The 27,670-nt window shown below is 38.9% G+C and overlaps 2 protein-coding genes across 2 annotated transcripts in view; both read left to right on the top strand.

The window, feature by feature from the left end:
• Positions 1 to 16,528, top strand: part of FZD6 (frizzled class receptor 6) — a 30,621-nt gene extending 14,093 nt beyond the window's left edge. The window contains exons 2-6 of the mRNA XM_010577016.1: positions 7,999 to 8,195; positions 10,648 to 11,665; positions 13,747 to 13,895; positions 15,160 to 15,588; positions 16,051 to 16,528. Of these exons, the coding sequence (XP_010575318.1) occupies positions 7,999 to 8,195; positions 10,648 to 11,665; positions 13,747 to 13,895; positions 15,160 to 15,588; positions 16,051 to 16,207 (1,950 nt within the window). The 3' untranslated portion in view covers positions 16,208 to 16,528. The remainder of the gene's footprint in view (positions 1 to 7,998; positions 8,196 to 10,647; positions 11,666 to 13,746; positions 13,896 to 15,159; positions 15,589 to 16,050) is intronic.
• Positions 16,529 to 27,519: 10,991 nt separating this feature from the next.
• The window catches only part of CTHRC1 (collagen triple helix repeat containing 1), a 6,732-nt gene continuing 6,581 nt past the window's right edge, over positions 27,520 to 27,670 (top strand). The window contains exon 1 of the mRNA XM_010577134.1: positions 27,520 to 27,668. Coding sequence (XP_010575436.1) covers positions 27,520 to 27,668 — 149 coding nt within the window. The remainder of the gene's footprint in view (positions 27,669 to 27,670) is intronic.

The raw sequence follows: 27,670 nt of genomic DNA, 5'->3' as shown, positions 1-27,670 counted from the left end.
ACAGCACAGCATTTTTTAAGATGCTGCCATCTGACCTTGCCTTCCAAGTGATGATGTTTCAGGTGCTGACCAGTTGGCAGCTCCCATACCTGTACAGCTGTGGGAGGAGCAGACTGCTGGGAACAGTTCAGTTTATCAACTGTTGCAATTTAAGCTGTGCCCACGCTTTGTTCAGAGTCCTCGGAAAGTCCAAGGGCATGCGTTGCCTTTGTTGTTCAGTTGAAGGGCAAAGATGAAAGCTCGTATCTTTGCAAACTCCTTTCATTGCAGAACAGTGTTGTTTGGTCCACTTGCTTGTTTACTGCATTCCCCCCTGCCCTGCTCCTTAAACTCCAGATTGTCCTTGAGTAGGAAACTTAAACTATTTTGTCTTTTAAACTACAGGGATAACCTACTTTCTACTCTGACAAAAGATTTCATTCTTATCTCTATAAACTGATCACGTTTAAAAAACGTTTGACAAGCTTTTGAATTAAACATGACTGCATTTGCCTTAATTATATTATGAAACCTGCAAAAAGTAATGTTGCTTTGTTTAAAAGCAGCTTATTAAAATAAGTCAAATTCATGTGCTTTTGATGGTTTTCTTTTACCTCTGTCAAATCAGGGTGCACTAATGATGCATATTAAACTTATATATATTCATATCTAAAATATTTTATTCCAATCAGTGAATTTTAGTCCTGAAAAACTTTTGTTGTAGAGAAGTTACCCATGTAATTTTAACTGAGTTTAGAAAATATAGATTATGACTGATACTTGCTGCTGGCAGCAATAGTCAATTATTACCCGCAGCTAAGGTAGTGACATGGAGTATGTGGGCCCCCAAGTTAATTCATACCATCTTTGTTGGTAAAGGATGGTTGACATTGCACTAATGTTCATGAGCTGCACCCACATTTCTGTTTTGCAGCTCTGCACTTAAGTAGCAATTTCTAGCAGACGTGTAGCAACAAGACGCTGACATTTAAACTGCCTTAGAGTCCTGCAAAATAGTTTCTAAATCCTTACATACCAACTTAAAAGTGTGTTTATCTTGCCTTTGATCCATCAATGTAACTTCCAATAGGAAGAACCTAGTCTTTTCTCAACCTTGCTTTGAATCTTAATCAAACTTGAAAATTTCATCCTTCATTTAGTTTTATGTGTTAGGACATTTATTTATCATGACTTAATTAATTGTGCATGAATTAAAAGTCAGACATTCTTGGCAGCTGATTCACTGTGGCCATCAGCAAATTACCACCCTTGCCAGCCCATCTAGGAATTTTATGAAGGCATTAATCTGTCTGGGTATGATGCTAATCTCGTTCACATCCAGTCCAGAATAACTCTATTGAAACAATAATGTAGGATTAAATCAACCGTGCGATACTTATTTCACTGTTTTTAATTGAAACAAATTATCATTATAAAAGTGGCTAAAGATACTGTGAAGATTAATTGTTAGTATAGCTCTGTGAGTATTAAGAGTAATTACTGCCTGTTCTTTTGAGACCATTTATGCGTACCATGGTTGATGGTGGCTGTATTTCCTAAGTAGCACATATGAAAGTGTGTGTATTGCGTTTAGGTTTTGAGGTTGTACTTTAATTCTGTAGTGACACTTACTGGACAGCAGTTGTGTTTAACTCTGGTACTGTAAATTATTAATCGTTAATTGTTAATTATTAATCATAAAAGTGTCCTGTGAGGAGCAAGGGAGTTTGACTTAATGATGGGTCCCTTCCAACTTGAGATATTCTATGATTTTAATTATTAATCATTTAGGTGAGATGTTATTTCTTGTAAAGCAGGTAAATATTTCATGAATAACAATGTGTAACTTTAATATAGGTAGGAATCAGGAGTACACAGTGTAGTATATGGTTGTAGAAATTCAGATTTAAGTCTGTGTTTGCTTCCAAGATTGAAATACGCAGTTAGGTAAGTGACAAGGTTGTAATGTTGTTGCTTTAGGTCACAAGATTTGTATCATATCATGAAACAGGTACCATTGCTTAACATTGAGACAGTTGGTGTCTGTCATTGTTTAACTTAGTTAACCTCAGTGTTAACTAGATTAACTAAGCTAAATGTTTTAACTTGGTAGCTAGACCTCAGTGGTTAGGAGAGTAGGTTGTTACTATCTTAAGTAACTGGCTCCAATGGCTGAACAAAGGCTCTTATCTTCTGTATATGTCAGCAATTCAAGATATTTCCTGTCTCTTACAGTCAAGGTTTGCCATAGCTGATTGTAACAAATACATCAATGTTTGGATCCACTGTTTTCTGTATTACTTAAATATTTCTGTGATATTAATAAGCAGGGTACAGGAGAACATTTTCACTTACATGTTTTGACATATGTTACCAGTTATACATCCCAACCCTAGAGACATCTGATCTTCTCTGGTAATACTTTCTCTAGGGTAAAACTGAGATGAGGTAGGACAGAGCATCTGCACTGTCTGTCTGGAATAATGAGCTTGTTTCTGTTGTGTCTTGGACTTGTAAGCCTGCTAAGCACAAAACAGAGAAGCAAGCTGAGCACGAGATTCACATACAGTTCTAGGTTGCAATTTACTTGTTGGCAAAGCATATTTAAGAGCATGTTTGCACCTAGCCATTTATTCTGTACTCTGCACCATTTGTTTTCACTTGTCTCAGTTGTGCTACTGTTTGTAGGACCACACCGTAACTGGATTTCCGAGATAGTTTGGCTTTGCTTCTGGAGAAAATATAACATAGACATACTTTGTAAAGAATCTAGGATTTACTAAGTAAGGTGTTGGTGTTTTGTTCAGTGCAGAGGATGGCAGGAAGATGAGAATTTCTATTTAAGGACTTACATTGGCTTTGTGAGGCTCCATTCTTGGTTTTAAGAGTCTGGTTTCACTTTATTTTTAGCACTACCATCACCAAATCTGCAGGTTTTTGTCCCTGTTCTTCATGTGACAGGGCAGTGGTTGCTAATGCTAGAAATGCCAAGTGCCTTGGTTTCCTGGAAGAGCCTATTTCGTGTGATTGTGCCACCTGCGGATCCCGAACTTACTGAAGTGGAGAGGACTGTGGTACTAGATTCTCAGTTTAGTCCCAGACTTGGATGCTCAAGACATCGGTGCGTGCATGTGTGCAGGTTACTCAACTAACCACTTGGGTAAAAGATGGTTGGTGGTTGAGACACCCATGGGCTAGATAACACCGCCTTGAGCAACTGATTCTTAGTGTCAGCTTGTGATCTTGGCTTTACACTTTTTGCTTACAGGCCTTGCAGCTGGAGGAGCAAATACTTTGGTTTTGGTAAGATTTTGCTTTTATGGTCCATCAGGAAATGCAGACCTGTTATTTTCTATAATGAAACATTTCCAAATTGGCTAGCTGGAAGTGAAGCCCACATTTAAAGATACCTAATTGTTAGCAGAGTTCCAGGCACAATTCACTACCTCTTTTGCTATTCTTAAATGGTAAAAGTAGGCAGTTTCTGAAAATAAATCTGTATTTTACAGATCCCATTTGTGTGTGCTTGAGGCAAAGTTTTACATTTTACACAGTTTTTTTGCTTGAGAGAACTCATTGCCTGTAAAATCTATTGGAGTTTTTTGAGGGACTCGATACATTTGTTGAAAGGGGTGGTTCAGCCAGTATAGTATACTTCAGTTTGACATGGTCATAACCTACGTTTTTTAAAGAAACTATGCTGGTGACCCAATGGGGACTTTCTTTTCCAGTGCTTGCCTAAAGAACAAGAAGAAAAGTAGGAATAAATAAATGTTATTTTACAATGAAGAGTATTAAATCATTAGCTGATAGTTTCGTCCTGTACCAAATAAATTACTAGAGTGGTTCTCCCAAGTCATCTGTACTGAAACATCTGATACACAGCTAATTCATAAATGACCTAGAAGAGGGATGGATAGTGAATTTGCTGAGAAACAAAATTGACTAGAGAGTTGCAAAAGGGTCTTGTGATAGATGCAATTGGACAATAAAATGGTAGGAGAGATTTAGGGTTGGTAAATGCGGAATAATGAATATGGGGAAAAATAAACCCCCACTATCCATACCAGTAGGTGGGCACAGTATTATATTAGTTACTGTCACTCAGAAAAGAGTCTTTGTTGTCACTGTGGAAATGTGAGGCAGTGTTCAAATGTAGTCAAGGCAAATAGAAGGCAAAGTATATTATGACAGGAATAGAAATGAAAATTTGAAACATCATTATGCCAATGTATAAATATAGTATGTAAAAGATAGCAGGATGGCAAAATGACATGGAAAATGTAGAGAGTAATCTGTTAGCTGTTTGTCAAAACACAAACTAGGTTGCAAAACAAGGAGTTACAGTAAACAAATAAAATTCAGTATTTTCTCAGCAGTGCCTGATTAAATTATGCAATATAACTTACTGCTGTAGTATTTTACAAAGGGTATTAGTGTAAATGATTGAAAAAGGGATTAGATGTGTTCTAGGCAGAAAGGGGGTCTGTCGGTGTCTTTTTCAACACAATGGTGGTGTTATAACCTGCAGCTGGCTTCCTAAACCATTGATTGTAGGAAACTGGGAGGGGTGTCAGCTTATCATAGAATCATAGAATCGTTTAGATTGGAAAAGACCTTTAAGATCATACAGTCCAACCGTCAGTGCAACACCACCATGCCCACTAAACCATGTCCTGAAGTGCCACGTCTACACATTTTTTTAACACCTCCAAGCTTGTCTTATTATACCCTCCCCTTGCTACCAGCCAGGGTGAGAATGGGGTGGCCAGCTCAATGCGCATTTGGTCTGACTCAGAAGGTCGTCTTGTGCTTTCAGAACATCAGACCTCCTGCTCTTAACTTGTGTTCATACTTCCAGGAGTCAAAAGGTAAATATTTTTAGCAAGCTGAAAGAAATCTTGTAAGAACAACTACTTTTGCCAGCCAAGTCCTTGGATTTCTCCTCTGATTACGTTACAGACTGAGCGTAGCTTACTTCCTAAAATTTTGTATTTATCTGTTAAGGTAGTTTTGCATTTAAATAAAATATGTTCTTTAAACAACAGTATTTAGCCAATGACAAAACTGTAGTAAAACTCTTGCAAACATTTACTTTTTGCTTGTCATTATCTGCCTCTAATCTACAGTATTATTATGTAGTGATTCTTGTGATATTTTAGCTTTTAAGTATCTTCATATAACAGAAACTCTGTTAGAATGGTAAAGGTTGGTTTTATGTCCTGACTTTCTTCACCAGACATTGCTTTTTTTTACACTCATTTTCTGTATCAGGGGAGCAAGCTTACAGTATATAGCCTTTTTAGCTATGTTGGAAAATGCTGTTTAAAAATTGTTAGCTGCATTTCAAAATAGCTATTAAAATATCTCTGTATATAAAGTTGGTTTCATAGATATGAATGTTGTTTGTTTGGGTTTTTTTTTTAATTCTTTCTTTCTAGACAAAATACTGCTGTTTTACCTAAGTCTGCAAAAGTTCTTGACTGGCACCCCAAAGCTTGCTCTAGAAAATTAATTTTATTTTTTATCAACTGAGATGAACTGTGGGTGATAAAAAGGAAGAATTCATAACAATCAAGACAATTTCTACAAGAATTACTTTGAAAAGTAAACTCCATTTCTGTAGGAGTTGTATATGACTACCCAGGCTATTATCTTTATTTTATCCTAAGGGGCAAGAAGTACAGAGCTAACATATATTAACCATTGGAGCAAATAATATTTAATTGAAAAGGAAACAAGCATGATTATGCAAAGGGAATTTAATTCATTTAGGGTTAACTCCTGACTCCTTTTTTCATCTGAAGCTGTGTAGCATTTAGGAAATATTCCAACTTATGGAACTGGAGCACATTATACCAGAGCTATACTTCTTTCCTTGTCATAAAATACTCAAGTCTCGGGTTCCTGCGAAGGCAGCTCCAGAGCAGACGTCCAGAGCGGGGATCAGACTTCTGTGCGCCTGCTGTAATGGCATCTGCAGATGCAGCACGCAGCCGGAGTGCTCTGAAGGATCGTGCCAACATTTTTTTGGCTTTTCATAAAGCATTTCTATGTTATTCTTGCTCTGCCTTATCTTCTCCTTTCCCCCCCACCCCACACATTCCTACATTTATTATAAAGGTCCCTTGAGGATTTGTAGATATTCCCTTTTGAAGGGGAAAATATATTTATCAATGTCTTTTCTTTTAAACTGCATGCTCAGTAGTAAGACTTGCTCTTTGGGTATGGATGTATATATATATATATATATTAGAGATACTTAAAAGCTGACAGAAGTAAGGATGCTATTCTGGACTCAGAAGTTAATCCTTCCTTTACCAGTCATTTGTTGAATATTTGAGAGACATAGCTGTTAATGGCAAAGAATTAAACAAAATTCTTCCTGAACAAAAATCTTACTAACAGCTTTGCCTACTTTGAAAATATTGTGCAGTGTCCCTATTTATCAGCACGTTCCAAAGTGTGTTAAATACAGTTTCAGCTTTCCTGATGCATGAATTTGACTATTTATGTGTGACACAGATTCCTTTTCCCTGAAAAACAAGAAGTGTTTCGTCAAAACGCCTACTTAATAAGGACTTAGGCTGACATGATGCTGCAGATGGATTTCACCCTGAGCCGTGGGTTAGTTCCCTCAGCGTGGTGTTCAGACTGGCTTGTTTTACTCTCAAGGGCTGGGTCGGGAACGCGTAGCCGGCGCGGCAGACAGGGCAGCGAACGGCAGCCTGCAGTGGATCCGAAGCCTTGGGAACCAGCAGGGCCGGAGCCTTTCGACACGTGCTCCTCTTCCCTTCGTGTCCTGTGGGCAGCCTCCGCAGGCCCGGCGAGCGGGGCGGAGGAGCTGACCCGTTATTCCGCGCATCCCCCCGGCCCTCTTATGCATGTCAGGCGTCGCGCCCTGCGTCCTGGCAATGCCTGGCGCCTCGTGGCCCTAGCTGATCCGTGATCTAGCGTCCACGGGCCCAGAGTCACCAGCAGGTCACCGGCTGCGTGGTTGGCTTCTTCGGTTTTATTTCCGCTTGTGCTCGCTGATGCGAGGGCCTGCTTACGCAGCCCCCCGGCACCCCCCCTCCCTTCTGCTGGCACTGCTGCTCTAGAGGTGCAGCCCACCTAGAGGTACGGCAGCGCGCCTGGGATGCTGCTAGCCTGTCGTCGCTTGCTTCCCTCAATAAGCTGCCCTTATAACGACACAGCACTTGCAAAAATGACCGACAGCTTCTGGTTTGTCTGAAGCTTGCACACACAGCAGTATTTTGGCTAAAATAATTTTCCCTAGTAATCAAGTTGATAAAATGTACTGAAGGAACATCGGGCTTTTTTCCTTAAAAGCCTGTCTGACTGTAAAGAATGGATTGAATGAATTAGGGGGGGGAAAAAGTTGCATTAAATTTCATTCTGTGAATTCTCTGCTAAGAATGGTCATCAGTTATTCACTGCCTGGTGCTCGGTAATGCAGGTAGAGAAATTCTCGGTCATGTTGAAATTTTGAAATGCAGTGTTTCAAAAATGAGGAATAATGACATTTGGACCTCATTAATCAAAAAAAGCCAAACCTCTCTAGCATCGGAGAAGATGATGAGTACAACATACCACTTAAGACTGAAAATGTAATTTAACAGGAACTACAGAGACAGACACACCTTTGAAAATCTCAGGCCACTTTAGAAGCTGACCGGTGAACATAGGAACTTAATGTTTTACCCTATTTTTTAAAAATCTTGGGCTTTCATAATACCTTTCAGATATCTAATGTTGTCAAATAGGAAAAACCAGGTTTGAATAGTTAGAGACTGGCCAAGATCCCAGGGCAAGGGGCTGGGCTAGAAGTGCTAACGGAGCTTCTCACTGCTTAGACCACTGGCTTTGGCTCTTTCACAACTGCTGAACAAACACTATTTTCTAGTATCTTTTCAAACCTGCAGGGGAACAAATGTGAGCCATAGTGAAGAAAGTTAGTTTTGATGCCTTGAATTATATTTTTAAAATTATTAATCAAAGCCTTTTTCTTTCCCCTAGCCTTTTCTTACGCTTATGAATCTTCACTGTTCACCAGATGTCCACACATTTCTGTGCAAAGCCTTTGTCCCTGCCTGCCTGGAGCAAGTTCACGTGATTCACCCTTGTCGAAGCCTCTGTGAGAAAGTGTATTCTGACTGTAAGCAGTTGATGGACACTTTTGGTATCACGTGGCCTGAAGAGCTGGAATGTACCAGGTGGGGTATTTTTCATGTTGACAGGTGGTAGGGGTGACATTTTCATATTTGACCTAGACTCAGTTGAAAATCTGAGGCAGGATGTTAAATACCACCTTGCTGTAGCTTCCTCATCCCTGGTGACCCTATAGTGCTTATGCATAGGACTATTTTTTTATTAAAACTTTTTCATTATTCAAATGATCACCTATGTTTCCTGCTTGTGACTTTTTTACAACAAAGTTCTGCAGCAGTTCTTTTCAGTATTCAGATCCTTGCTAAAAGAAGCTTTTTACTGTAAGTTTCTTAAAATTTAAAATATTAAATGTTACAGTGTAGATTTTGCTTTGGTTTCTGATCTCTAAACTAGGGATGGTCATACTTACTTCATGGGGGTTTTATAAGTAATTGCTCACAAAATAATGAAATATAAAAACATTCTGTATTTGAAGAGACACAGAGCATTAAATAGTAGAAGCCATATCTTACTCCTAACCGCTTAAATGTGCAAATTCAATCTTGTGTTGTTTTTCCTGTACTGCCTGCCAGAAGTCTCTTTTTTAAAATTTCGCCTTTTTCTCAAAGGTGTTCACAGGTCTGTTCCAGAGACAAGACCGTTAATACTACATTTGGGGAAAAGTTGAGTCTATATATATTAAACGGAAACCACAGAAAACACTCCAGTGTAATCTTCTTGAGAATCTGACCTTCAGCTGCAGATATTTATAAATTAAGGCCAGATGGTTAGGATTTTTTAACACACATCAGGGCAAGAAGTACAGGGAAGGAGCAGAGAGTGGAAACTCAAGTCATTTTGCTAACCCCCATGCAGTTGCTAATCTGTAATAGGGCTGATGGAGAGCTAGGACTGTAGTCCTGTGCCATGATCTCTGGTAGAAATCCGTATTGGAGTGAATATGACAGATGGTATTAATGCCATTTCCCTTAATTCTGCAGAAAAATTGAAGTTGTGGCGTTTTAAAACAAGAAGGAATCAACTTTTCCCATCTAGTGTGAGCTTCTGTGCGATAGTAGTGCCACTCAGAGGAGCAAATGTCTTCAAGAATTGTTTTGAAAAATTAGGAAAGATTACGAGTGAAGCCAGTTACTCAGTGTATCTTTCAAATGACATCTTAGATCAAATTACATTTTTGCAGGAATCACTGCAGCTTTAAATTATTCTGTTACTGCTAGCATTTAATGAAGATGAACCTGCTCTGTTCATACGTGAAATGATGTCTCCCCAATAGCCGGTACAGAGAAGTCCATGTAATGCAGGATGCTCTTAAAACAGCAGATGTTCTCCTGCTGGAGCCCATGGAAGAGGAGCTGGTGTGAGGATGGGCAGTAACTGGAGTCCTGAGATTCACACTCTTGTATTCTTACAGATATACATAATGCCTATTAAGACATGGGTGACTAAAGTCCGCACTGGTGCCGTGCATACTGGTCTGACCCATGGTTAATGAAAAAATCTGCTACAGAATCAGTTTTCTTAATGATTGGTCTGGATTTATTTGGACAGCATGATAATGCAGAGAAACAAAGAACTGAAGTTTTTTTGCTCAAGCAGAGCTTGGAAACTGACATCGAGGGATTTATAGTAGCGTTTGACAAAGAACATTTTGAGATAACAGAATCTTACTTTAAAAGCTAGAATGCAAAGCTTGTTCTTTTAAAATACGTGCTTAAACTTGGAATGCATATAAATATAAATCCCATTTTGAGTAAATGCTTACCTGTTTGAGTTATACTTACATCAGCTAGTTTGAAGGTATGTCTAACACTGCTAATACTGTGTTAACCATATAAAAAGGTCGCGTATTGTGTCCAATTACATGTTTGAGCAAGTGAGTCCTGAGCAATTTTTAAATGAATATTATGGAGCTAGAAAAAAAATTGCTAAAATGGTGACCTTTTTTACAATGCTTATCTTTTCTGCTTTTGTCTTTTTCAGTTAGATGGTTTTATAGTTGTCGACAATGAAATTTCACTATAACATAAAAAATTATAATAATAATCATACAGTAGTCATCAGTTAATTCTAGATACTGTCAGCCTTCTTTCTTTGTTCCTTGATTGAAGCTTGCATTTGACAAGAGTGTTTTCTGTCTCCAACAGTCTACTGTTAACCAGCTTTAAAAAAAACAGCTACTGTAAATATTTTTATGTACATATGTTAAAAGTTTAGTAGAATTTAAGACTCTAAATTGCAATCTGTGTAGTGTTTCGTAAGCATTAAAACAACAACCAGAGAACAACAGTTAAATAGCTGTTTGAATAGTCTTCTAAACTGAAAATATTTGAAGTCTGTTTTTTAAAATGCTGCCTGATTTTTTTCATATAATGCACATTTTGCATTATCTACAAAATTTAACAGTGCTTAGAATCAGATTTTTTTCATATTTCTAAGAAATAATCATAGTGAGAATGAGGGGTATTAAGGTATTTCCTCTTCTGTTTATTTATCTAGACTAGTCAATTGTGATGAGACTGTTCCTGCCACGGCTGCTGTAACTACAAACATACATGGAACTCAGAAGACCCCAGGCCAGACCCGAAGGGATTATGGATTCTGGTGTCCACGACACCTACACACTACCAATGGACAAGGCTACAAGTTTCTAGGAATTGATCAGTGTGCACCCCCATGTCCCAATATGTACTTCAAAAATTATGAATTGGATGTTGCGAAAAGCTTCATTGGAATAGTTTCAATCTTTTGTCTTTGTGCTACGCTTTTCACATTCCTGACTTTTCTGATTGATGTTAAAAGGTTTAGGTACCCGGAGAGGCCGATCATATATTACTCCGTCTGTTACAGCATAGTCTCTCTAATGTACTTTATTGGATTTTTACTTGGGAACAGAACTGCCTGTAATGAGGCAGATGATAAGTTAGAAATTGGTGAAACAGTTGTTCTTGGCTCCCAGAACAAAGCTTGTACTGTCCTTTTCATGGTTTTGTATTTTTTCACTATGGCAGGAACTATATGGTGGGTGATTCTTACAATCACTTGGTTCCTGGCAGCGGGAAGAAAATGGAGCTGTGAAGCTATTGCACAAAAGGCCATGTGGTTCCACGCAGTTGCTTGGGGAATACCTGGTTTTCTAACCATTATGCTCCTTGCAATGAACAAAGTTGAAGGGGACAATATCAGTGGAGTCTGTTTTGTGGGTCTCTATGATCTGGATGCCTCTCTGTACTTTGTGCTTTTGCCGTTGTGCCTTTGTGTTTTTTTTGGTCTCTCTCTTCTTTTAGCTGGTATTATTTCTTTAAATCATGTGCGGCAAGTCATACAGCATGATGGCAGAAACCAGGAGAAGCTAAAGAAATTTATGATCCGAATCGGAGTTTTTAGTGGTTTATACTTGGTGCCTCTTGTAGCACTTCTTGGATGTTACATCTATGAACTGGTAAACCGGAAAATCTGGGAAACGACTTGGGTATTTGACCACTGTGACCAGTACCATATTCCTTGTCCTTATCAGGCAAGTAGCAGTTTCCTTTATAAATAATACTTGAAATTTAATTAACAAAAACCCTTATGCATCACTATGTCTGCCATGTGGTTAGTAAATTATTTTCACGTTAAGTAATCAGTTCAAGAACATGCACTGATTAGTTTCTTTTTAAGTCAAAATAGGTGGTATGGTACTTTTGCTTTGAAATTTTTCCCTAATCAAATTGATAGCACTCAGCAATTCCAACTCACCGCTCTAAACGGAATATATAATCTTTGTGATATTTGAACTTCATGTTACAAATTGTGTTGAGGGAGGATCGTTCTTTACAGTGTCTGTTCCTAAAGGTAGTTGCTCAGTATTTGGGTGCATAGCTCAATATCAAAGTACCTAAGGTGAATTTTCATCAATTTCAGTTGCAGCTGAAATAATGATTCTTGAAAATTGAGTCTAAATTGGATTTAAAATGTTGCTTATAACCATAGTTTTAAAATCACTCTCATCTTTTTTTTCTTCAAAGTGTAGAAGTGTAAAACACTTGAAATTACAAAACAAATTTCCAGTATATTTTTTCCATGATAGCTGTCATTTGCAGGCTGATTTTCAGTAATGTGAAGAAATCTTTAAAAAAACCCAAACAAACAAAAAGCAAGTAAAACCAAAAAAACCCAAACAACCCAACAGCACTTTAAATTGCAGAGCTGTTTGTATTTAACATTTGACTCCTTAAAAAACCACTTCCTTGGAAAGGCTTTTAAAGTGAATCTGCCCATATTCAGTACTCTATGGATTTAATCTTTTGTAAGTACATAAAAATCCCTGCAATTGCAAGTAATTTGTGGTTTGTTTCTTTCCATTTAAGAACAAATATAAAACAAGACTCCATCACTAAGAGAAATGCGAGTGTCTCATGTCATCTTTCATTGCTTTGCACTTACCATCTTATGTTTTTACTGCAATAAACTATGATTAAAAAGAGGAGTATAAACACAGGCATTATGGAATGATAAGGCTTGATCCTGCTGCATTCTTAAACATCCTCTATATCCTCCGTATTGAAGTCAGTGTAAGCTGAGAGTAGCACAGCTCACAGACTTCTTGGGTTTTTTTTCTTCCATTACCATTCTTAACGAGTGCACTTTGTCTTCGGTGGGTTTTAAACTGAGCTCTGTATCAACCTAAGTCGTCCAAAATACACAAGGCTGAAAACAAGGCTTTTATGCTTTTCAAAAAACCCACTTGTTTTGTAGTGCTTAAATATAACAGCTTGGCATAATAACACAGAAAGAGCATGTATTCTTAGCCTTTAATTAACCCATTGGAAAGAGTAAATAGCAACAGGGAATGTTACACAGACGTACCTAATGGGATCTGTCCCTATAACAAACAGCGTGTGCTAACTGTGGAGTAGCTTAAAGTGGCATGCTCGGCCTTGGCTTACCTGAACTAGCTTGTAGACATTTATTACATTGGCCAGATCAAAACCAAATAAAAACAAACTTCAGCTGAAGTAGCTAATGTTACCTGGCTAACAAAAGCAGTGACTTTCATAGATGGGACTGGCAGATAAGCCAGGTAACGTAAATTAAATTTGCAGCATGGGAGCAGGAGATAATAATCTCTTACTGAGTTATATGTCTCAGCTCCTATGATCCTGTTCTGCAAATAGGTGGATTAATTTTGCAATAAACAGAAAACTACTATGTAGTTCCCTGCGGCTCCTTGACGATGCTGTCTAATCTGATTAACTCCCAACTCATCCACTTACTGTTTCTTTTAAGTTGAAGGGATAAATCTTATACATACAAACTATTTCTGGAGAACATGTTTACTAATACTATTACCCCCCAAATTATGTTTCCTTTCAATTTAAAAGAAAAATATTTCCTTCTGACTAATCTCCTCTCTGTGTATTCAGCTGTAGACATTAACCAGGTCTGACTTGACTGTACATGTCTAACATTTGTCCACAGTACAAGCCTCAACAAAGAACAGCAGCCGTAAGAGAAAGTCTCTCTTTTACATAATTTGTTTGTTTTCTGCATTTAAAAAATTAATCAACAAGTATATTTTCTTCTTTGCATTTATTAAACTTTGTTATCTTATAGGCAAAGGCACTAGCAAGACCAGAAATATTTTTGTTTCTGATGAAATATTTGCTGACATTAATTGTTGGCATATCTCCAGTCTTCTGGGTGGGAAGTAAAAAGACCTGTTCTGAATGGGCTAATTTCTTCAACAGAAACCGCAAAAGAGAGTAAGAACAATTTTTTATTCCTGTTTTTTAAAGTGTATAGTTTAAGATGAGTTGGATTTCAGACATGTTTCTTTAAATATAAGTCAGGTAATCAAAATGTTGTCCTTAGGCCCTTTCTTTTTCAGAGTCTTAATGCCGCATATGGGCATCAGCAAAATTCCATTGGAGTCTGTGGAAGTTTTACATATGCGATGACTTTTTGACAACATTTTCAGAAGATAGAAAATATTTTCCTCTGCTGATCTGTTCTCTTTCATAGAGCAGAAGACATATTGTTGTGTTTAGCATTGGCTAATAAATCTCTGGTTTCCAGTTGAATGAGGGAAGATAATTTCAGCCATCAATTTAGATCTTTTCACGTGTTCAGTTGGCACAGTACTTAGCTGTGTTTACTATCATGCAGTAATAACATCCTCTGCTTTTCTCCTCTGCCAGGCTTGTCTTATTTTAAAATTAATTTTCATTGACCCATCTTTAGTATCACTTTTATTGTATTAATCTACAGTTCCTCATTTTTTTTCTGAAACAGAATAATTCAGTTTTATTACTTAATTTTAGTAAATTTGTATCTATGGATTTAAACAGATTATAAATGTCATCTCCATTTCTTGTCATTTTTTCCATTCCTTTTTTTTTTCCTTGATTATTTCTTTTTAGATTATCTGTGTTACTCGTAAATTATACTGTGGTTTTAGATCTTTTCATTTCTTTGGATTTCCCAAGGCAGCAGTCCTTAAGCTCCTTTTATTTTACATCTACATTCCTTGATGGTGAGCTTATAGCTTCCTTTCCCTCTCCCCTCTTTTTCCATTTCCTGTATAATTTTTCGTGTGTTTCAGATGTTAACTGCTTTCAGCTGTAAGAATTTAAAAATAACAAAGTCAATTTTGTAATGTTTACCTTTTTTTCCACTTGAACGAGGTTTACTTTACATAAAGTTAATTTGGTAATACAGCTGCTTATGAGCTAATCCTGCTTTCTTCTCTTAGATGATTAATCTACTAAAGTCATTGGACCTACTTGCAGAAGTAAGAAATGTACAAATCTGCTTTATTTAATTGTTCCACAGACACAATTACTTTGGAGCCATTATGATCAGATTTTTTTCTCTTTTCACATGTAATTTTCTCCCTCGTTCGGTAACATCCAGCTCAGATTGCATCTTTGGTTGCTATTCTTCCACTTTTTTTTGTGTATGAAGCTATATTACATTGTATCTAAGGTTATCCTCTTCATTCAGTTACACGCTTGTATTTTCTTTCAGTCCAATCAGTGAGAGTCGAAGAGTGCTGCAGGAATCATGTGAATTTTTCTTGAGGCACAATTCCAAAGTTAAACATAAAAAGAAGCACTACAAATCAACTTCACACAGATTGAAAGTCATTTCAAAGTCAATGGGGACTAGTACAGGTGGCACAACAAATCATGGAACTTCTGCAGTAGCAATCACTAATCATGATTACTTAAGCCAAGAAACTGTTGCAGAAATTAAAACCTCTCCAGAGACATCTGAGAAAGAGATAGAGGCAGACGGAACGTCAGCCCAAAGAGTCGAGGAAGGTGAAAACAGTGGAGATCAAATGTTATCTGGTTCTAAACTGACCGTGGATCAGGTGGAAAAAAGAAACAAAGCAGATAGCACATGTGATATGAGCAGCTTGGCTGAGAGTATGAAGAGAGTAGGTGAAGGAAGGTAAGGCTCCTTAACTCAGTCTTTTGCTTGTTTATGAGTATTGCCACTATTTTTGTACATTTTTTATTTCTTCCCTCTGAAGAATCACTATACTCTCAGTATACAATTAACCCTCAGTAAGTGTCAAGAGTACTGTAATTCTTACAAACTGTTTCATATGGGCTATTTTATATTTTTGTAAGATTCTTCTTCTCCTTTTAAGCATTGAGTGCTGGAGCTTCAACTTGTAGGATATTCTTGTATTGTTGAACAGTGACCCTCAAGAAATCGGTGGCTGCAATGCAATCATTTTGAGAGGTGACCCTAAGCTTGGAAGAGTATACAGAACTGTATTGTGTTCTCTTGAAAAGAATATAGCTTAAGATATATTATAATTTCATTGCTAAAAATGGGGGTTTTTTTCCAGTGTAATGCACTGTGCTTAAAATTGACTCCCTGTGTTTTATTTTTCATTACTTACAGAATAACTCCTAAAAATGATTTTGTTGAATCTCCTCCATTACAAAGCAGCTGTTCCCAAATACCTGATGTCTCTCAGTCAGCTTCCGTATCACTACTTGTCTACTCAGCTTCAGACACCAGAAGAGAGTTGGATTCAGGAAACAGTTCAAACCCTTGAAAGATTGAAATTTTATATGAACATTTTCAATGTATAAAACTGATACAGATTCTGTGTTACACTGGAAGTAACGGATATTCTGTGCCTTATTAAAAAACACACATATCTTGCTTTGCACTTAAAAAATGTTAAGTTTTGTTGTGGGGGGCAGCTAGCAATAATGTACTATATTTAATCCTATCCAGGAATAATGGAAATTGAAGTTCTCTAGGACACGGCTGGACTGACTAGCAGTAATTTAAGAAAAAGACGAAAGAAACAAATATTATTCCCAGTATAAAGAACACTTTGTAATGAATTGCATTAAAATAATGCTTAGAAAGCACTCTTACTTTTCAAGGCATAAAAGTTCTGTCTGCATCTTTGATATTTTTCAAAACTTGTTAATTTTTTTCTCTTCTTTACTCTGTCTTAAACAGCAGTATCACTTAAGGGATACACAAATTTATAAATACTCTAAATTATGTGTCATGATGTATCAATTATAGCACTGTTTTGTGGTAGCTTGTACACTGAATATGAAAGGGAATCTGGAATTGTGGTGATTTATTTTGTACATAAAAATGAATTTTGTAAATAACTGACTGCATAAGGTCAATATTTAGAACTACTGTTTTGTATGTATTGTACAAACTTGGTAAAGTTAACATGCTTCCATTAGGTTGTTACTAAAGTCAACAGTCCTGTGATGATCAGACAATGTTACTTAGTTCTGAGTAAAGCAGATTGTGCCTTTATATATAACATGCACCATACACTGTGCATTTGGGGCAAGACTGGTCAGACATCTGTGCATCCTGTTACAGGGATCATGCCTTAGATGCAGCACTGCTTCAGAAAAATGCTTCTTGGAGCCCCTCCTGGTGTGGTGTTCCAGTGCATCATGCCAAAGAAGAAAACACTTCAGATCTCTCGCGGCATGGGGGACAGAATCTGAAGTATACACTTTGCGGTTTTTTACTGAGCTGCAGTGAAATTATATGTTTCACATTGTTTCTATGCAAGTAACTTAATTTTTTAGAATTCCCTAGGGAAACATCTTGCAGAAAATAAACTGTTGAGTTATTAATATACAGGCTTGTTTAACAATATATTTACTTAAAAGAAGACCTTAATACTTTTTCTACAAAGCTTAATTTTCTATATGCTACAGCAATATATTTTCTTTAAATCAAAAAGGCCTTAATACATGTAGCCTTCCTTATGATAGGGTGGTTCTCAAGAGCAAGTACTACTGACGTGGATAAGAATTTCATCGTTTGGCTCTTAAGAAATCCTGGCTCCAATGAAGTCAATGTGATTTATTGCTTGAGATAATTTGGAGCCAGGATTTTGCTGTTTTCTAAACCTGAATGTCAATGGCTTTTGTAAGACTGTTCAGTATCTTGATTACTAATAAAAATATTTCTCAATATTTTGATATTATGCAGAGAAATTATTGTGTTCCAATTTGGGCAGCATTCATGGTGATACTTTCAACAATCAAGCAAAATTGCGTGGGTCAAAGGTCATGTAAATGCTGAATCAACAGGAACTACAGTTCTGATAAACCAAAATTATTTGTTTTATCCATCGTGTATTAAAAATTGAATGTATTTACCTTTATATTGCAGCATCTGCATTTTAGCATTTGTAATTTATTGCCTTAAATAGGACATGTTATTTCTTTCATGATTTCCCCATTAAAAATATACAGAATTCTTACTGCTGAGAAAGTGAGAAAGATCCGAAAAATCTCCTGTGAAAATGCACACTAAGTGCCCTTCATTGTTGTAGTCATGTTTGTAAACGGGTAACTTTATATACATGTTCAGTAGTTTTGTTATTACTGTCTTTGTTCGTAATAAAATATCCTGTTGTATAGTAAGAGTTTCCGACTTGATATTTCTTATTAACTATATGTAGCATGTTTGTTGCTCTATTACTGTAGTATTTTTGCACCGAAGACACTTGAATGTATTTTTTTCTTAGAGCTGTGTGAGGTAATAAGTATTGCAGTGTTTTTATCCCTCCTGTATGAGAAACTGAGACAGAACAACGGTGGGAATTGTTCACATGAACACGGAGAGTTACGAAAGAATGAAAAACTGAACCAGGTCTTTCATCCTAAGGTTTAGAGCATTCTTTCTTTCATGACTTCTAGTTAAAGACCTCCTTTAGATTACATAGACTATGTATTTCCACACTATGTGCTTGCTGCAACCTTCTTAAAATGTCGATACACATCTTTATTTAATATTACTCCTTTTTTCAGGTAGTTCAGAAGGTCACTGCTCTAAAAAAGATTAATACAAAGTAAATCTGAAGATACAGCAATACTGTGGGTTTAAAAATAGATGCATTTTCAAAGAACTGTGAAATACTAAGCAGTAATCATAACATTCATTGGAAGTGAAATGCATCGGTGGTAGATGGAGACTGTAGCACTTGTGTGTTCCCATGCTGCTGTACCAGAAATAACGTACAGACTGTGAATTCCCAAGGTGACCTTTATAGCTAAAGAGATTGTGGTCTCCGGATGCTTTAACCTTGAAATACCCAAGTAGTAACTGGAAAGTTAAACAGCTACTTGAATGCCCACAAAAATGATGGAGGGGAAGAAACTGAAAGAAAAGAGGTGCAGAGATAAGTCAGGGTATGGAAGACTGCTGTACAGTGATGGACTACAGAGAAGCTCATAAATGGTTTATCTTAACAAAAGGTGTTTGGGTTATTTGCTTTCGTCTGTTATCTGACCAAAGTTAAAACTGAAAATAAGCAATTGATATTAAATGGGCTTTTCTTAAACTGCAAGAATAACTTCTTACTAGAACATCACCATCAACTGAAGTCATTTAATCGAGACTGGCTATCTTCTGAAAGATGCTCTATAAAGCCAACAGTTGAAAAGATTGGTACAGCCGTTTTAGTCTTGTATCCTGCCTTTGTTTGCAGAAAGCTAAAATAAAGGGTACCGACAGCTTCTCCAAGCCTTAAAATATGTGTGCCAAATGGTCTTTTACTTCCCTTCTTTCTCTTAATGGATCTCTCATAAATCACTTCAAAGCATGCATTACACTGAGTTTTCAGGTTGCATATAAAACCTTTCAAAGGACAAGATAAATTTAACATACTAAATCATATTTGATTTATGATATAAACAGCACCTGAAATTACTAATACAGTAGTTTTATGGTACATGTCGTGTATACTGTATTTTACCCTCCTATTTTCCTAAATTTTTTTAGTGAAAAGTGGGGTAAAGTTTACCTGGAGTATAAAATAAATCTATGCACATATTTGGAAAAAAAAACCAATCCAAGTTTGTAAAACTAACCTGGGATATGGAAAAAATGGTTATTTTGTTTTTAGCATTTAAAAAGATAATAAGAAAAATTTCTGCAGTATTTAAAACCTCTTTAAATCTTCTTGCTTTTTGAAACAATTCAGGAATGGAGCACTAACAAGCTGAAGCAGCATACAGTTTTCTGACAATTGTTCAAATGATTTACAGAGAACTGTAGGTCCTTTTTCTTTACAGGATACAGAATATACTTGGTTTAAAGACAGTCAAATCCAGTTGAATTTCAGAAGCAAAAATAAAAAAAAATTTAAATATGAAAAGTTGATCTTCTTTAATAAAAATAAGTTCAGCATTCTGCAAAGCACCGAAAAATGCAGTAGCTGAATAGAATGAGGAATCACGTTTCCCTTTGAAGTTTGACCACCCAGTCTCAGCGTGCAATTTCAGAAGGCTGCACATCAAAGGAGAAATGCTACATCCCTCCCTTGACACTGGCCACTTGTTGAATCGGTCTTTGAAGGTATCTGACAGCTCACTGTTTGGCTGCATTCACTGGTAAAGATCTCTGCCAGTATTAACCGCTGGTATTTGCAGTAATTTCGATGTCTGGCACCAAAGGCATTTTAGAGTCTCATGGGAATAAATGTTATTTCCTGTGCATTACCTTCTTTTGCACTTATTCTTTCACTCTTATTTTTGTCATACTTATCTTACTTACCTTTTTTTTAATGGACTAGAGTTTAACTGTAATTAAAGGAGTTGGGCAACCTATACCACACCTTCATGAGCTGTCTGCTTTGGATCTCTAGAAGCAGAGCTCAGAGTATCTTTCTGATGTAAGTCTTTGAAATTCACTTCTGTATATTAACTGGATTTTACTTCCTATTAAAAAGCACTTGAGATGCAAAGTATAATTAAAAGATTAAAAACATGCCAGGACATTTATATCTGAGCTCTTCATTAATGCTTGTTCCCCCTAGTTCAATTTTGTTCATCAAAACTAAATCTAAAATAAAAGTTTGCTTTATTTCAGGTCTTACTCGTTAAAATAATGACAAACATAAGTTATCTTTAAAGATACAAAGATCTTCCTTCATTAAATAGCTCACAGCTGGTTTCTCAGCACAAACAGGAGTGGGAGAGGAGAATGGTTTCTGCAAGAAGAGCTGTGTGGAAGAAAGCAGTTTGGGGGGAAGGGAAGTGCTAAATGGGCACTCGGTACGGGGTGTAGGTGAACTGGAGGGACACTGGTCTGCAGCCTAGAGAGCATACTGTCAGGTGTGGCCGTGTAGTCATGAGAGAACATCAGGTGTTTTAAGCGGAGAGGAGTACACTGATATTTTAGGACTCACTCTTGACATACAGGGTGAAGAGAAACGGCAAGAAGGAATTTTACTTCCATTAAGTAGGTTTGTAAGTCACAGAGGTGATGGTGGGATCATTCGACGTGGCCACCAAAGGGATCTTAACAGGAAAAAGGATGTTCCGTGTTGGTCCTGTATGAAGGATGACCAAAGTATCTATATTTTTATGAAGATAAATTGCATCCCAGTTTATCTTCCTGATGTTCTGCCTGACCATATGAAACTGGGTCACAAGAAATTACATGGGTACAAAAATAAGATACTGCCAGATAAGGTCCTGGAGGAAATGATTAGCAAGCTAGTTAATTAGTCGATGGCTTAAGCTAGCTGGGAAGCTGCATTCTCTCCACACCCACCTCTAGCAGTATCACACCTACTATCCAAGAGTGCATGCAAGTCTTGATTGACCCAGCCGAAGACGGAGGATTTGAGGATGCTGAAACAGCTGAACAGGTTTCTTGGCACTGGGTTTGGGTCACTGATGTTGCCCACCGGACACAGTCCTCTCTGGGGCTTGGTCTCCTTCCAGATTCCTACGGGCAGGGCTGCGATCCAGACTTCCAACTAAAGACCGAGGGGATGCACTGCAGGGATTACCAATGCAGACATGTATCATTCCGTGAAACGTGAAAAGGTGGCACTGACAGGGGTGTGACATGCCAGTGAGTGGATGAGATGCAAATGTGTTGGGCTGGCTGAAGTCAGGACTCGCCATGGAAATTAATTGGAGCTCTTTTCCTGTGATTATAGTGGGCAAGATCATCCTGAGAATGGACACTGTGAGAGACGCTGATAGTTGGGATGGGGTTCTCTATGGAGAGAAATGGAAAATCACCAAGCCAGTAGGAAAACCCAAGAAAGCATACCTGATAAAAAACAAGCGAGGTCTTTGCTTTTTAAATTAATATAACCTCAACAGCTTTAGATATTTTTAGGGCACCCATATGAAAGTTTCCCTACTTGGCAAAGAGAAATTGTGAACTTGTAAATGAGATTTTTAATCAACCAAGAGGTGCTGTAATTACAGCAAAGTTACAAGGACAGAAGTAAGGAAACCACGCTAGAAACAAAGTCATGCCTCACAAAAGCATAGTTAGATGAGCACCTCGTGTAAAAATTGTAACTCAAAGATGGACTTGAAAAGGCATTTTTCTTCACGGGAACCTGTTGGTCTTTTGCTGTTCTGGCCAAACACCATTTCATCTCCACGTGAGCCAGGGATTCAGTGTTGTGCTTGATCCTTTTTTCCGGTGCCGCTACACTAGTCAGTTATTGATGCAAGTCAAATAAGATTTCTCTTTTAGCACATATAATAATTTTAATGCAAGAGTTTATCTGTTGAAGTATCCTCGAGGCTAGGTGTGGGATGAGCCCACTGAAACGCTCGTGGTGAACCTCTCTGACAGTGCCCGACCCAGCAGCCCCTATGAAGAGTGGGTCACCAGTGACCAGAGGAGGTAGGTGCTGCCCCGAAGCTCCACAGCCCTGCTTGCAGCAAGCCATGGCGCTGCTTCGCTGAGGTCAGGCCACCTGGGGGGACAGCGTGGACGTGAGAAGCCGGGTCTCGGGAATGCCGCGAGCTCCAGCACTACGTTCCACAGGCAGAGCCGCGGTGACCGTGCACGTTCAGATCTGTCACTGCTGCTGTGGCTCTGCCCCCCTCGCTCTGTCTCCTCTCTGAGACAGGGGGTTTTGTGCAACTGTTGTGTGTCCTGGGCCAATTCATTTGTTTCTGTGACCAAATCCTCTTGCATCCACAGGCTTCTGTGTATTTTGTGTGTGCCAGCCGTGGTGGCTGTAGACCTCTGCTTTCTGCAAGCCGCGCTGAAGTGCTACGCAGCCCTTCCTCAGCCTGCAGCCCGCTCCTCATTGCTGCCTTGCTTATCCTGAGGAACTCCTTTTCAAAGGGCTTGCTGGATTAAAAAAAAAAAAAAAAAAAAGCATTTCCAAGTTCAAGTCCATTCCTTTAATTTCAGGATTATCACTAATTTGAGGTACTATCTTCCAAAACTGGAAGGACAGACCTGTGGCCCTGCACTTGGTGAATGGTGTAGAAAACCCAAGATTGTTCCCTTCAGTGAAGAAGCTTTCCTGTCTGGATGCAGCATTGTATTTCACATCCTAATAACTATTTGCTAGCGCAGGATTCAAGGAAATGTAGCTTTTCAGTTCCGCAAAAGGCCTTTCTATTCATTGAGTATTCATGAGGCAGCCAAGTAATTTTTCTACCATTGACTAATTCAGAGCCACTCTAATAAGAAAATATTTCTCCTGAGCCTCAGCTCTCTCCCTGCACATGATAATTCACTGGAGGCCCAATGAATTTAACTTAAAACTGGACTGAATTAGTTTTCCCATTCTACCATGTGCACAAGTCCTTGAACAACCTGATCTAACTGGACCTGCTTCGCCCAGCTGCACTCCAGACATCCCTCCCAACGCAAACATTTCCATGACTGCAGCCAAGGATTGTGCCGAGGATTGTCTTGCAGAGGTACGGACCAGAGTCCCTCAGAGTCAGACATTTGCCACCAGCAATCAGTGAAAACAGGTCTCAGTATGGGCTTTTCGTCATAAAATTTACACTATGGAAATGTCTGGATATCCTGAGTTATCCTTTATCAGTGAAGCAGACAGTTTTCCCAAATAGTTTCATTGATGTTTAACTCTGACAATTTGTGAGTGGTGTTTAGTTTAAAATATTCAATGCTTCCATTATTTTTGTAAAAGCCATGGCTATAGGGAAATGCAACTATAAATCAACTGATGACTTGGACAGAAAAAAAGATCTGCCTAGAAGCCTCAGCAGGCTGTGAAAGGACCTGTTTCCACAAGCTGAGCTCCTTGGTATCTGAGCTATGTCCTGGTCTTGACTTGTTGGTAACAATGTTAAAGATTTATCTCCATAGAAAACTTAATTAATCTGAGTAATAAAAAGTGTTAATCCTCTCTCTAGTGTTTTCTGTTGTGCAAATATACAATGTTTCCTATAGTAACATTAAGAACTGCCGTGTGCTTATTCAGAAGTAAAGAATTAACACTTAAGTCCAGGATTTTTCTCTCACACTGGGAAAATGCCATCCTCCTGTATATGGACACAGGAATCTTCTGCAGACAAGCCTCCCGAGGGTTACCATTTGCTTTCCTGACAGTTATGCCCCTCTTGTCTCTGACAAACTCTGTTGTGCTCTCACCTCTGCCTGTCCTTTCTGGCTGTCATTCAGATGATCAGGGTTTTTTTTCATGGCTTGCATAGTGAACTGTTAGCATGACTTGACTGTCACCTGGAGGTACAGAGTCTCAGCAAGCAGAATATGGATACAACTTACGCTTTTAAGCTTTTCTCAAAGGCAGAAACAGGGCATCACTGCCTATTCTAATCCACTAAAAATCTGCCCCAAACTAGTTTTTAAGATTCAAGTGTTAACACATGTACCTGCAAAACACTGCTGTGACTACAATGCCATGCTTATAATTTTATGTAGAAGCCACTGGAAGATTTTTTTTTTTAAATAAATAGGTGTATCTGTGCTAGTAAAGTAACGAAATAGAGGGAGAGAAGTTTGGGATTATTTAAAAATATTAAGCGTGCTCTATAAATAATATATTTAAATTAAAAGGTGTTAGAAGGGATCGAGGCCATCATCCCATGGATTTTTAGACAGTTCTGAAGTTTTTTTGTGGAAGAAAATGAAATCTATTTCTTAAACCCGTAACAAATTTTCCTGAGAGCTCTTACTTTGGTTTTCTTCCACAGCAGTACAGATGGCTTTTTGTTTCCTCAATCAGACAGGCAGGCTGCAAGGAGCCATTCGAGAAATTCAGCAGTCTTCTCTGATCTCAGCGTTTTACATGGACTTACAACTCACCCTAAAATAGCAGTAATAAAGTGAACAAGAGCTAAATGATGAGCTCCACAATTAAAAGCACCGAGGGTAGATCAGCAAAGATCCTGCGTGTTGCGATGCTGAGCACAGCATTGCTGAGCCTGAGCTCTCTGCTGCTTACCCTGGGGTATGCATGTGTTCCCCAAAGCAATGCATAGATAGAACTGACAATCACAGTCAAAATCCCCAGACATCACCAGAACAGGGAAATTTATAAAGCAGCAAGAGTTAAAAGCAGATGAAAGGTCCAGGTCTTGGCACTTACCTTACCAGGCCTTTTTGTGACTCAGGATCCTCAGCCTTGAACATCTAATATTTAGACACCTAAGCCTGGTTTTCCTAGCTATCAAAAGCCACATCTGAGAAGAACCTATTTCTAAGTGGTTAAAGCTTCTCCTCACTGTATAAGGAGACCCTTCCATCAGATATGGGTCTGTTCTACCAGATTTGGAATATGGACCTGGTCTTCTCTACATTAACCATGGGCAATGGCCTCCCATGATAAAATGCTCCTAATCTTTCCTACTGCAGTTGTTTCACTTTCTGAAGACCACGGAATGAATAGCAATTATTTACTGGTTGAATTCAAACCAGTGCTCTAATAAATAGTATTCATAAACTGGAAGAGTTTGCACAAGAAAGGTGGAGAGACCCAGAGACCCAGTGGGCAGCCCCTTGAATTTAAACTTTATAGCTGAGGTGAATGGAACACATGTGTGTATGAACACATCCTCCTCTCCAGGCTTGTGGGGCTGGTTTTTGGGATGCTGAGAGGCTATGTGAGGAGGCGGGGAAACAGCTCAAGTCGTAGCAGAGAGACTGCATGCATGGCACCAGCCTGGCGGTGGGAGCATCTGCTGTGCCCAGTGCACTGACGGCGTGACAGCGACCTTGAGTGCGCTTGCCTGGATTGTGCAGCAGCAGACTGACTGCGTGGAAGATTTCGGTGACATTTAAATGGTGGATGTCTGTACCTCATCATCTTTGCTGATATGTTCGTAAAGCCACATATAAAAGATAAATTCTGTATCATGTGGTAGTATGGGTAAGGTGAAGGAATCACTAGTTGACGTAACATGGATTTTGGTTTGAAGATGCTCAGGCAAATTTATTACAACAGCTCCTTTTGCCTGGGAAATATTTAAGGCAAAGTAGACCTGTAGTTCTGATTCAATTCGAGTATCTCACCAGCATTCAACAAAGGTTGCTGCCCTCAGAAGCATTTAAATATATCAAAAGCCCACAGAGCATAAGGCTAGCAGATGGCAAGGCTTGCTCGGACTGAAGCAGGCTGAGGAGGATGTTGATGCTTCTGTTTTCCAGATGGCAATGCACATTGCGAGTCAAATGAGCGCTAGGAACTGCACAGTGCACTTACCAGAGCACAAAGCAGATGTCCCACTATTATTTGCTATGACCTTCTTTTACGGCGCTCCTCGGTTTTCTTCCCCTGGCAAAGCCAGCCATTTGGAATTTAAAATCTTCTGGCCCAGACTCAAACTCTAATGGTGAGCAAACCCAGGTGGGGAAATGCATATGGATGTATGTGTGAATTTTGTTATCTAAAATACTCAGTAATCGTATTAGGAAGGCGTACAGTGCTGCTGTGCTGTGTGCTTCAGCTATTGCACCTTGCCTGAAGAAATTAATTCTGTAACGCAGAAGTGTGGCAGTCTGGGAATGGATGTGCCTTAGCAGCAGCCCGTACAGATGCTGGGGATCCCCAGCCACTTGGTGACAATGCTTGTGTGAACATGCACACTACAGAGAAGTCAAACAGTACCATCCTCACAGTATTGCCGCCAACCTGGACCAGAGGCAGGAGGGTTTGCTGGCGGCCGGCGCACAATTGCCCAATGAATCCTCTGCATGTGTGTGTTCGTGGATGTTCACCGAGGCTGTCACAGAAGCAATTGTTATAATTAAGGATTTAACCTCATTCCATAAATTTTCCCAAGGTGTTTAGGGAACCATTATTATTTACTAGCCGTTTTATGAAGTCGGCTGGCTGTATCGCTGCACTTCTCCAGAAGGCAGGAGCCCACACCTCAGTGACGTGGCTGACGTCAGTCCCAGTTCTCAGGACAGAGTGTGACAGGGTTGATGACAGCAGTGTGACCTGTGCTGCAAATCTCAGTTCACTGCTATTGTTCAGCCAGTGCGGACGTGGAACGGGGAGAAAAGCAGAAGTGGCTTAAAGTGCAGAGGTAACTGCAGTCAGAGCAACATGAAGAGGCTTAGTGTAAACAAAAATCTGGTTCTGTGCGGTCTAGCGTGAACGGCTCAGCGACTCATAACATGCATTTCTAGAGGAGAAATGTGTGGTTTTGTTAAACACTTCAGAAAAAAAATGTATTGAAGCGTATCTCCCCCTTCTGGAAACTCTACCTCTACAAAGCGCGCGAAGACTGCGGCATACAGAAGTTATCTTTCAAGCATCTGTTATTTCTATTTTTAATGCTTAAAGACATACAGTATTCTTTATTTTATAGTGCTCATTTCTAGTACGATGAAAAGTAAAATATTATTCGAAATGAAGGCAAAAGGAGATGGTTTACGCTGGGCTGCCGAGGGCTTTCCTCGCGTTATTAAATTGATGACATTCAGTGAGGCAACACCAAGTTCTTCAACAGAAGTCCAAATCCCGCCGCTGTTCGGAAGGATTTCGTGTCCTTACCTTGCGCTTCTGTTCGAACGAACCCCGTGATTTACGCCCAGCTGCTATTTTATTTTATCCCTGTTCCCACTCGGGGTGCGCCAGGCTCCTGCTGGGGCGTTATGCGATTTCTTGGCTCTTCCATCAGAAAGGTGCTGTCGTCTGCAGAGCAGCTTCCCGAAGACCTGGCAGAGGGCTATGCGGTGCTCCGAGGGGGCCCGAAGGACCACCCGGCCACCTCCGAGCCCCCGGCAGCCCTGCCCGCCGCTCGGC

The sequence above is a fragment of the Haliaeetus leucocephalus genome, unplaced genomic scaffold (assembly GCF_000737465.1).
Source record: "Haliaeetus leucocephalus isolate CR32 unplaced genomic scaffold, Haliaeetus_leucocephalus-4.0 Scaffold555, whole genome shotgun sequence".
Classification (NCBI taxonomy): Eukaryota; Metazoa; Chordata; class Aves; order Accipitriformes; family Accipitridae; genus Haliaeetus; species Haliaeetus leucocephalus.
This window is presented reverse-complemented; position numbering and strand designations above follow the sequence as displayed.